At 34.0% G+C, this 12,667-nt stretch overlaps 1 protein-coding gene across 1 annotated transcript in view; it reads left to right on the top strand.

The window, feature by feature from the left end:
* LOC149556671 (uncharacterized) overlaps positions 1-12,667 on the top strand; it is a 191,409-nt gene that overhangs the window by 119,456 nt on the left and 59,286 nt on the right. The window contains exons 6-7 of the mRNA XM_089831091.1: positions 7,570-7,661; positions 8,341-8,423. Of these exons, the coding sequence (XP_089687217.1) occupies positions 7,570-7,661; positions 8,341-8,423 (175 nt within the window). The remainder of the gene's footprint in view (positions 1-7,569; positions 7,662-8,340; positions 8,424-12,667) is intronic.

A 12,667-nucleotide genomic window follows, 5' to 3' on the forward strand; every position in this document is an offset into this window, starting at 1 on the left:
CGACCTCTGACCTTGTACACTCGCTGACATCACCATTAGACTATCTATTATCATTGTTTAACTTTGCTTATCACGATTCTATCCCCGTTAAGAGATACAATCCAAAAATTAGAAACCACTTCTCAGGTACTCTGTCTGCACACTGTCCTCTATAAACCTTGAATATCTATCACATGTCTTCAACTCTCTGCACGTGCACTTGTCCACATCCTCAAGACATTGTAGAACATATGCTGAACTGCGCTTAACCCCATTATCAATACACTGTCCCATATGACCTTGTTCTTTTTCTGCTAATTTGCCAGTCTTTATGGAAACAATACTATGTTGACATCAATGACAAACACATTCATGAATGCAACATGTCAATCATGCTAACAATCTCCCTAATTGTTTTAGCAATGCTTAGGATACTCCCTGAGAGGAATACCATCAGCATTATGCTAACAGATTCTTATCTAACTCATTGCTAGTCCTAATTTTTTTGGCTGCCTTATCTTCATAATGATTCACACAAACATGATTAGGTGTCCAAGTGTCCTGACATGTAAAACAAATCGTTTGCTTTGTCATTTGGTTCTTACTTTTTTTGGGAGTTCCCACAATCCCTAAGCCCATTGAGATTAATTCATTTTCAATCATGTGCTCCTTGCACTTTTCAATTTCATGATCAATCAATCTTTTGGAGAATTCATAAGCAATAGGTGATACAACTTGTTCCTTTCTCCAAATGGCTAACTAGTCTGATCGCATTTGCTTCCATATTTCATCATCCTCATCTAAGATTAAGGATATGATGGTTTACATATACGCTATCACATTGTGTGGATGATGCTTCCTAATTTTAGTAATAATATCTGTCGTTCATTCTTCAGTGATAATTTACCTTGTCTAGAAACCATCTCCATGGTCTATTCCCTTTGAATCATTATGATCAAGGATCGGTGTGGTACACCTAGCAACTTTCTTTGTTTTGATCATGACATTATTTGTAGTAGTCTCTCGTGCACAAACGTATTTGTTTGATTTCATAGTAACACGAGTGAATATAATACACTATGGATTTATTCCTAGGCTTGGCGACACCAACATTCATGATAATGTCGCTTCTATCTGAAGTTCCAAGTTCACGTGTCAACCTCTTTACCTTCTTGTCAAAGGTTTCCTTAGACTTTTTCTAAATGTGATATCAACCTTCTGACCTCCTTCTCTAAGGTTTTCTTTGGTAGATTATCAAACTCCCTCTGAATTTGATGTCCATCTTTAATTCGGTTTCTTAACTTTTCAAGTAACAAGTTTTTTTGTCCCCTTGAGTGCAATTTCTTATGCTTCTTGATCTGTTCTGAAGACATTCCAAATCGTTGATAAAAAACTAAACTATCTCAAAGGGAAGCATGCAAGATTTGTCATCGCAATGCTTTAGTATGAGTTAATGAATATTATTTAAGGGTGTGAAATGCTTATCTCTTATGTTGGCAAATCATAGAGCTAGTCCTTAGCCAGGGCATGAGACTATAGTAAGGTTCTTTTCTTTGCTACCTTGTTTTTATCAAACAAAGCACCAAGAATGTCACAACCATGATTGGATATCTACTATTTGTTCCTTGATTTCCACAGTTTCCTGGTCACTACAGAGATCTTTTCCCTCTGAACCAATATAATCCTCAATAGTCAATTAAAACAGATCCTCTAGCTGCTCCCTCTCTCATGGAAGCATATCTTGCTCCAAGAATACTAGATTTGAATTGTGTCCAATGACGACGGTTGTACCATCATTCTCCTCCACTACTACAAAGAGCGTCTCTCACCCAGGCATTATGATTGATGTCCAAAGTTTCATTTGAATCTGTAAAGCAAATCCTCTAGTTGCTCCCTCCCTCATGGACGCATATCTTGCTCCAAGAATATAACTAGATTTGAATTGTGTCCAGTGACTCATGACGGTCGTACCATCATTCTCCTCCACTACTACAGAGAGTGTCTCTCACCCACGCATTATGATTGATGTCCAAAGTTTCATTTGAATTTGTAATCTTAGAGATTTTTTTCCAGAAATCATCATTTAGGTGTCAATCCTCTGATTCATCAACTTCCATAGATTATCCTGCAACTAAGGCTACCTTGCATTTTGTTGTTGGTTTGTGCACAAGATGTTGGTCCATTCAAGCAAGGATGTCTTGCGTATATGAAGTGCTTTACCATCTCCTATATGTTTAGAGGAAATGAATGGTGAATTGAGAACACTATTTAAACATTCAAATTTGGCACCCGATATGCATTCATGAGGGCTGACAGAATAGTAAATAGAGAACAAGTTTATGCCACTATAGCCACAACTACTGTTATATATGCACAGTTTTGATGTTCTTGATCTTTTGAATTATTCAACAAAGTATAAAGCACATCCTAATTTCCTTTGCAATATCCAAGTGTATTCATTGTTGCCCTTAAAATATCTTCAATGGTTATATTTGTATGCAACACCCATTTGACAATCAGGTTGTTTCTTATCAAACCTTGAATCTCCTCAATACAAAAGAATGTGATCCAATTAAAATGTTGTACACTTGCTTCATTCTAACAGATCTTTGCCTTATGATAGATTGTAGTTGGTTGTATCATTTCTATTGCAAACAATATGAAAAGCTTATCTTGAATCTTCACAATAATAACAAAAATAGCATAAATTTCATTAAATTAGGTTGCCATCAATGTAAGATATCACGTCCAAGTTTGACCTTAGTAATGCTCTGTAACGCTTGAGCAAGTATATTACTAGAGAACCAATACATTTTTCCCCAACTATGTCATCTTCCAACTTGCTATGCAGAACATAAATTTATTATTTAGAAATGCCCAAGAGGATCGACTAGTTTGCCGATTTAAGAGAGTTATCTTTTATAACCATCTCCAATTGTTGATTACTATTCAACCATCAATGCGAATGGATTTGTTTGATTCTTTACACATTTACTAACTTGCCAAATGTACACTTTAGTGTCAAATCACAAAATGTTCTTTTCAAGGGTCTTGTTAATGTTTATTGGTAAAGTCTAAGGTGAAAACATATAATTATGTTCTTATGCACATGATATCTATATTATTTTCAATTAGTGATTGTATTGAGTCATGACATATGATTTGGAGCTCCATGTATGTTATAGATTGTTCTGTATCAATTAATTTTTGTTTCTCTTTTATTATAACAAATACAATAAACCATCTCTGAAGATTTATCGTGACACTCATGATATTTTTATAACAATAATAATCTCGTCAATATGTCTTATAGATGGTATTCCAAACTTGTCTAACTTTACCACCGAGTTTCAATCTTTATTCTTTTGACTTTATTTCTCCACATTAATCCTTGAAGATTCCTTGTCGATTGCTACCTTCAATGACAAAGTCCAAGAACTTCATAATGCATTTAGATTGTTTGTACTCCATTCTATAATGGATCGAAATAAGGGTATTCGCCCTCTTTATAGTTAGTATATGATTTGCTTGTTGATGAAAGTAAGGTCTCACATGCATTTGGAAGGCATGATAAATCTCCAACTAGTTTCATTGAGTAGGAAAACATTAGCTGCGCGATTTAGTAGTTATCAAGATGCTTGGAGCAAGATACATTTTTGCTATACTTATTGATGTGAGATAATGAAAGGTATTTAGGCTTTATGACCTCGGGATAGTTTATAGCCAAGATGAAATAGTTTGTGTCAGAATAATGAAAACACTCTGCGAGTTCATGGAATGAAGAAGTGAAAGAACAAGGATTTGGAGAGATAATGTTACATGAATATCTTTCATGGGAGAAGTCATCATTGGTGTCTTTCAAAGAACCTACATTTATTCCATTACCGACAATTTATGAGTATGATCTAAATTTCCTTTTTGCTTTTCAAGTCCTACCTTTTTTCTATCTAGGAATAAACTTTTATACTAAAAGAGTTTGCATATGATTTGCTTGTTGATGAAAGCAAGGTCTCACATGCATTTGGAAGGCATGATAAATCTCCAACTAGTTTCATTGAGTAGGAAAACATTAGCTGCGCGATTTAGTGGTTAGTAAGATGCTTGGAGCAAGATACATTTTTGCTATATTTAATGATGTGAGATTATGAAAGGTATTTAGGCTTGATGACCCCAAGATAGTGTATAATCAAGATGGAATAGTTTCTGTCAGAATAGTGAAAACGTTCTACAAGTTCATGGAATGAAGGAGTGAAAGAACAAGGATTTGGAGAGATAATATTACATGAAGATCCTTCATGGGAGAAGTCATTATTGGTTTCTTTCAAAGATCCTACATTTATTCCATCACTGACAATTTATGAGAATGATCTAAATTTCCTTTTTGCTTTCCAAGTCTTGCCTATTTTCTATCTAGGAATAAACTTTTATACTAGAAGAGTTTGCATATGATTTGCTTGTTGAGGAAAGTAAGGTCTCACATGCATTTGGAAGGCATGATAAATTTCCAACTAGTTTCATTGAGTAGGAAAACATCAATTGCACGATTTAGTGGTTAGAAAGATGCTTGGAGCAAGATACATTTTGCTATATTTATTGATGTGAGATTATAAAAGGTATTTAGGTTCGATGACCCAATATAGCGTATAATCAAGATGGTCTAGTTTGTGTCAGAATAGTGAAAGCTTTCTGCGAGTTCATGGAATGAAGAAGTGAAAGAACAAGGATTTGTAGAGATGATATTATTACGATAATAGATAGTTTCTATTATCTCTGTTTAGTATGTAATGGTTATCTATTGTAATCTTCTATAAATATTAGAATGTTTAATATTTAGTTTTCTATTTCTAGAATAGAATGTTCCTATTCTTTATGATTGTTTCTCAAGGAAACATCGTTCCTTCTCTTGTATAAATTGATCTCTTGATCATTGTTAATAACAAACAAATATTTTCCAATTACTTCGTAATATGGTATTAGAGCAAATACTCTAAATTTTTTTAAAAATAATTATAATTTCACGGTTGAAATTATCTGCTTTTTATTTTCGAAATTATTTACATGCATATTTGCTTCCAACTTTCTCTATGATCCAACTAGGATTTTTGTTCTGGGAGATCTGAATCCGCCAACTTTTGATTCGGTTTTGCAACACATTTCTGTCCTGATCCGTCTGTTTTTCTGTACATTTCTACCATTTTTTGTGGGTTTTTTGCAGCAAGGCCTTTTTGTTCAAAACCCTAATTTTTGGTACCAGATCAAATTTTTAATATTTACAGATTTTTGGTGGGTTTTTTGAGATTTCAACTAGGTTCTCTGTTTTTTCTAGGTGTCTTGATTTGCATGCCTCAATTTTCGAGCCAGTCGATCCAGAAACTGACAACATATTCTTTCTGGGTTATCTTCAAATTTTTTAGGTCACTACTTTTTGAGGGTTGCATGTACTTGCATGTGCTGCTTTACCATGCAAAGTCTCGTGTTGTGCCTCCCTTAAAAGTTCTGGTGGGTTTTCATAATTTCTTTCCTCAAAAATTTTTTTTTGATGGGTTTTCATATTTTTTCCCTAAAAAGAGTTTCTTATGGGTTTTTATAAATTTACCCTTAAAAAAGTATGATTCTATAATTCGCAAAGTTGTGTGGGATTCCTTTGTGGGTTTGTAATTTTTCCCTCAAAAATTATCTGTTGGGTTTTACCATTTTTCATAAAAAAAATGAAACTTTGTAATGTTGGGTTTGATTGATTTTTCACTTGAAAAATCAATGTTGGGTTTTGATTGTTTTTTCACTTGAAAAATCATGTTGGGTTTTGAATTTTGATTGATTTTTCACCAGAAAAACCATGTTGGGTTTTGACTGATTTTTCACCTAAAAAATCATGGCTTTTTGCAATTTGTTTTAGAGCATTATGCTCATCCACAAAGTTTTGAAGCATTATCCTAGGTACCGTCAACAATCTTCTTAGTAGACATCCTCTGCTCCAGATTCAAAAGGCTCTTGAAAGAAAAAATTCAATGCAACTATTGCCACAAGTTTGGGCACATGAAGGTTGATTGTCGGAAGCGCTTAGCTGCCCTATCTAAGCAATCTGGTTCGCAGCCCACATGGAACAGTGCGGAGCACCTTCAGCAGAGAGAAACTTCCTTTTACGCTTTTTGACAGCTTCATGCTCTGGATAGATTAACCATTAAGGGAGGGTATTACGATAATAGATAGTTTCTGTTGTCTTTGTTTAGTATCTAATGGTTTTCTACTGTAATCTTATTAGAATGTTTCTAATATTTAGTTTTCTATTTCTAGAATAGAATGTTTCTATTCTTTACAATTGTTTCTTAAGGAAACATCGTTTAGTCTCTTTTATAAATTGATCTCTTGATCACTGCTAATAACAAACAAATATTTTTCAATTACTTCCTAATATATATTACATGAAGATCCTTCATGGGAGAAGTCATCATTAGTGTCTTTCAAAGAACCTACATTTATTCCATTACTGACAATTTATGACAATGATCTAAATTTCTTTTTTGCTTTCCAAGTCCTGCCTATTTTCTATCTAGGAATAAACTTTTATACTAGAAGAGTTTGCATATGATTTGCTTGTTGATGAAAGTAAGGTCTCGTGCATTTGGAAGGCATGACAAATCTCCAACTAGTTTCATTGAGTAGGAAAAGATCAGCTGCACCATTTAGTGGTTAGCAAGATGCTTGGATGAAGATACATTTTTGCTATATTTATTGATGTAAATCCCACTTCATCACAAATAACACTGTCAACAATGTTACAATTTTTTGCACTATCAATGTTTAGATTAAAAATGGTTCATTTGGCAGTAACCACTTTATAGGAGACTTGATATTAAGTCTGTGTAGTGAATACTGTTCAATGAGGAAATGTGAGGTAAGCAACCCTATTTCTGTTTGGTTTGAACCTGTTGGTGGACACCCTTCATGGTAGACAGAGAAGTGGTTTCTAGCTGATGTGGTGCTAATCAGGGTCTCAGAACTTAACTCTTCTTCTGATCAGAAACTCTGTTTTTTGAGCCAAATTCCCTAATAAATATTGTGTACAAATTGTGTTTAGAATGTTAATTAATGACCAACAACAAGATTCTTATAAAAAGTATTGTTGTGAAAGTGTGTGGGGCAAGCAAAAGCAGTTGCTCTAATTCATTCATACCTTTGAACTTAAAATAACAGAAAACAGTAGATGGGCCACAAGTTACATATAGGTAAGTGGTTTCATCAGACAAAGTTAGCTTCCTCGGTACTTAACTAACACATCCTTATTATTCTCACTCAGTGGATTTCATTTTTTTTCTTGAACATAGAAGTTCAGGAAGAGGAGGCTTCTAGTATCTACATACACATGTAGATTAGTAGCAGTTTGAAATTTGAATATGTTGTGTTCATTGGTTGGATTCATGATTGATTTACAATTTACTTATTTTAAAGAATATATTTTCTTTTAAGTTTTGACAGCATAGTTGTAGAATCCAGCTTTCTTTGTTATTGATTTGCTGTTTTCTTTGAAGCTATCTCTTTGCATTCTCTTACTTCAGTCATGGCTTTTACATAATATTTCTATACTTGCAGCGGATCAATGGGTTGGCTCGTGTTAAGTATACCAAGTTTGGTGTTGTTGATATGGACTATGTCCTTGGAATTGGTGGCTTTGACTTAGAAAGGTGCAGTTCTTCTTCCTAAACAGAAAAAATAAGATATTAATGTTTCCTGCACATGCACTCACACACTTAATACTTATCTGTTTTGCACCAAAAATAAGTTAGCCTTTGCAAAGCAATATGATGTGCTGTATGATCCCATCATGATGTTTTCAACATGGTGAATAGATTTTCAGAAGGTATATATCCAATTGAATGTTTTTGTACCATTTCAATAATATATTGGTTTATGCACAAATGTGATCACACTTTGCTAGCAGATTGCGGTAACTTGCACATTGGTCAAGGGATGCAATAGACCCTCAAATCAATATCTGTGGGTTCAATAATCTCTTTTCAACATTTTGTTCCCCTCTGTAATTTGCTGTGTAGCTGCAGGATTGCATTTGTTTAAAATTTGAAGCATTAATTATAGATTTCTTATCATTCATTTGCATGGTGAATTTAGAGGCCTTGGATTCTCCAGTCCTAAAGATGTAACGCATTTTTTTAAATGTGTTGACAACTGCCTATTTCACAGATGTTGTTTCGCACAAGTTACCATTGGTTGATGATAGTGTTATTCAAATGCTATGCTTTTTGTTCAGTATGGAAGAGCAATGCCATCCCTAATCTGTGGAATGATTTCTCCGATGTTAATTTTTTTAAGGACTTCTGACTCTTTGTTAAATTACCTTTCTAGGATTGAATCTGAAGTTCGCACAGAAAATTCAAGTGAAGATCACGATGACCACAGCCATCATCATGAACATGAACATGAACATGGTAAGTATCAAGTATCACTGTTCCCTCCAATGTCACAATTTTTTTGTGAATCACAACATACTGTAATGAAGCAATCAACTTTATTGTTTGTCATTAAACTTTTGAGATATTATTGGCACAGGAAATCTTCAGTCTTGTTGCCAAAAGCATTTGGTTCTCAACTGTTGTGACAATGGAGAGAAAAAACTTTCTTTTTCAAAAGACTAATTATCAACGATAAAAAATAATTATCCTTATATAACAATCTCCATAGAACATTGTATGAATGTTATTCCCGGTCATTATGCACTATTTTACAAATGGAAAATCAACTTTTACACAGAACTGTTTAAACCGCAAGAACAGTAAATACGTATATATTTGATAACATTGTTTGATTATGTTTCTTGTTTTTAATATTTTTAGATAATTTTGATGTGAAATCCATGGGATCCCTGCCTGATGAAGTTAAGACTTCAAAAAGGCTCCAATGCAAGAAGTACAATGCAAATAGAGATGTATAATAAACTATCAACACCCAAACCGACAACTCCAACAAAATACCAAACTTCCTGCAAGCCATGGTGCAGCTTGAAACCTATGTTCTAAAGAAACCAACAACATACAGCAGGCAATAACGTAAGCAGGAAGAGATGATTCCTTCCGGGAGAACACAATAAAAGATCACCTCCATACCCAGAAAAACAAGATGCTTAAACCATAGCATCACCAAAAGAGCACAACTCTTTTGACACAAAATATACACTTTGACTCCACAAAATCAATAGATACATCACGATCCAATGAGCCAGCCCTGCCATCAACAAACACACCAGTCACCAGCCCGAAAAGCAGGAGCACCACTTCAATTCACTATTTCAACAGAGGATGCTCTAGGTCATTCTAGGGGATTGAGGGCATTTAGACCCTATGATGAATCGCCATCATCTTTGTTTTGCATGGTGATAGATGTTACCAAGAAAGAAGGGATAGTATGGTCATTTGAGGCCACCAGCTTGGCACTATAATGGGTTACTTCTAGTTTTGTGCAATGCTTTCTTTAGTTTTTATTAAAAAATGGAGGAGAAACTTCTCGGCCTGTAACATAAATTTATTTTAAATTCCTCTATGGGCATGCCTTGATGAAGGCAGGAACATCCAAACAAAATGCTTTGGAAGAAATAATTAGAGAAGTCTCACCCATAGTGCTAGATATGGTATCGTGAAAGTTAGTTTCACCTTGGAGTCATAGTGAATCATCTCTTTTGAATAGTGTGGTAAAGATGCCAAGAATATCATTTCCAATCATTTCCAATCATTGTTTTCACAAGGTTCATCACCAAACCTGACTTGTGTAAAAATGGAGGACAGCCGACCATGAAAAATAATCTTTTATGATGAGGGTCTTGAGCATTCTTCAGCGCCCATTGATGATGCTTATGCATTAAGTGACAACTCATGTAGAGCATATACTAAGAATGAGCCTCTCATGCTGCTGAACAGAATTCTGGATAACATCATACACACTAGGATCGCCATGAGGGCATTGAATAGGTAATCTATAGTACCCCTTGTTAAGGTTGTAGCTTCTCTCGGATCGATTTTATCACGAGATACCTTGTTGATGGAAAATCATCTTTAAGATAAATATCTTATATATATAATATATATTATATATGTAATATAATATATATTATATATATTATACATTGTATATTATTATATAATAATATATTACATTTATGGCTAATATATTAATATTACATATATGCTTAAAGATAAGTTATACATATAGTTATTTATTAACTAATGATGATTAACTATAGAGGTATGTCTCCTCTCATATTTAGGAGTCTTCAAATCTGCATTTGGAAGACATTAATCACATTGGCAATATTACTACATTTGTAGAAATGATCCTAGAATAGCAACATGGTATCAGAGCACCAGGCTGCAAAATGTGAAAAATGGAAAGAGGAAATATAGAATTTGCAGATGGGAGATGAGAAGGAATGATGGTCAATCATTGATCATTTTTTACCTAGAAATTCAACGCCTTGTATAAGAGATGAAGTTCGGGAAACCAAAAAAATACACAGTTTTAGCAGAAGGTGTATCAAATAATAGGAGGATGACTCCAATGTGGGAGGCTTCTAGATTTACACATCGTTGAGCAACCACATTAAGAAGAGAGGATCTCAATCATTACAAATTGTCTTATGCATAAGGGATGATAGCAAATTCATTTCGAGCAATGGTGGTTGTATGGTGAAATACTCCATGTTGAATCATGTAGCTTCGGTTCCGACAATAGCGCTGATCATATGAGAATATACTCATGTATATATACATGTCAATATGATTTGAATATCGATATGTATATATGCATGAATATAAGTTGCATTATTATTGTGATCGCAGCATTCAGAACCGTCTGTGCATATAATTATTGTATTTATATCTGAGAATGATCTCAACAAATGATCATAGTTATTCTGATCATTATTGATTGCTTTAGACTTTGTTAAGTCTTGTAATCATTAGTTTTGTTATGACTAAATCAAACGGGTGTGACCATACAACCGATCGGGTGTATAGGTGAATGGTCATGTCTCCATTTGGAGACATGCCCATTCACCCAAATGCACGACCACTTTTGTATAAATATGTATGCCGCCTGATATTGCAAGCATCAAAATTGATTAATGCAAGCAGATCGGACGTAGTATTGACATCAAATCTGAAGGAAATTGTATATAATATTTGCATTGAAATTATACGTATTGTGGAGCACATCAGAGCATTTGCAGAGATTGTACATGAAACAAAATATACATTCTTCAGCATTGTCAAAGAAATTTGTATTAAACTTTACATGGTATCAGAGCAAGGCTAAGGAGAGATCACATTAAGTTTATAAAGATCAGATTTTACTTTAAAATAAACAGTCTATTCTCTCTACAAAGATGACAAACGTATTGAGATTCGAACATCACCTTGCAAGTGCTGATAACTTCGAATCATGGAAATTTCGTATAATGATGTTGCTAAAAGAAAACAAATTGAAATCTTTTGTAAGAGAGGACAAAGAGGAACCTAAAGATGATCTTGAGAAATCAGAATGGATCGAGAAAAATGAAAAGGCCATGAAGATAATTGTGGACATTGTTCGAGACCACATAGTACCTATTGTGGCAAAACATACAACAACATATCGTATGTTTTGAGCTCTTGAAAATGCATTCATAATCAATAATACAGGTAGAAAACTTGCTCTTAAAAGGCAAATGAATAATGTTAGCATGAATAAAGGAGAAACGATAAATGCTTTCTTCATGAGGTTACAGATTTAAGAGATCAATTATCTGCACTTTGTTATGAGATTGACAATCAAGAATTATCCTTAATAGCATTAGGAGGACTTCCAAACTCCTGGGAATCTTTTGTACAAGGAATAAGTGTTAGGTCTAAAATCCCAAAATTAGATCACTTAAGATCAAACTGTCTTCAAGAAGAATCGAGATTAATGATTAAGGGAAAACAAAAAACCTTAGATGAAGACGTTCAAGTTCTTAACACAAACTCTCATAAGAAGGGAAAGAAGAAAAACACCAAAAGGACAATCTAAATAGGAGAAAGACTTGTTCGAAATTCAATGTTTTAGATGTGACCTATTTAGACATTATGCAATAAATTGTCTCGATTGATCTAAACCTCAAGCATCTTTTGCAAAATTTGAGAAGTCAAATGAAGGACATGAATCTGAGAAATATGCCTTCTATTCAGCATTGTCCAGCCCGATTTCAACCAAATGTAATACATGGATAGTTGATAGCAGATCTTCAAGACACATCACTAGATATCGGGATAACCTAGAAAACATGCAAATAGAAACAGATGAAGAAGTTACAAATGGTGATGATTTTGCACATTCAGTAAAAGGAATTGGGACTTGCACCATAAAATTGAAATTGGGAAGTTCTATTCAAGTTTCTAGAGTTCTTTATGTACCAGGTATTAAGAGGAACTTAATATCTATATCCGCACTTGAAGATGATGGTTATAGAATTGCATTCATGGGAGGTAAAGTACTAGCATGGCCTAAGAATTCAACTATAAAGAAGGCTCTAACAATAGGAGTAAGACCAAGGCTTATATATGAGCTATGCACTAAGACAAACCTTGCACTTGTACATGAGAAATCAGATTCAAATGAAATATGACATAGAAGATTAGGTCATATCAACTTTTGTGCTCTAACATCA

Source organism: Cupressus sempervirens, chromosome 5 (genome assembly GCF_028749045.1).
Source record: "Cupressus sempervirens isolate cs-2001-9-10 chromosome 5, ASM2874904v1, whole genome shotgun sequence".
In the NCBI taxonomy this organism is placed as follows: Eukaryota; Viridiplantae; Streptophyta; class Pinopsida; order Cupressales; family Cupressaceae; genus Cupressus; species Cupressus sempervirens.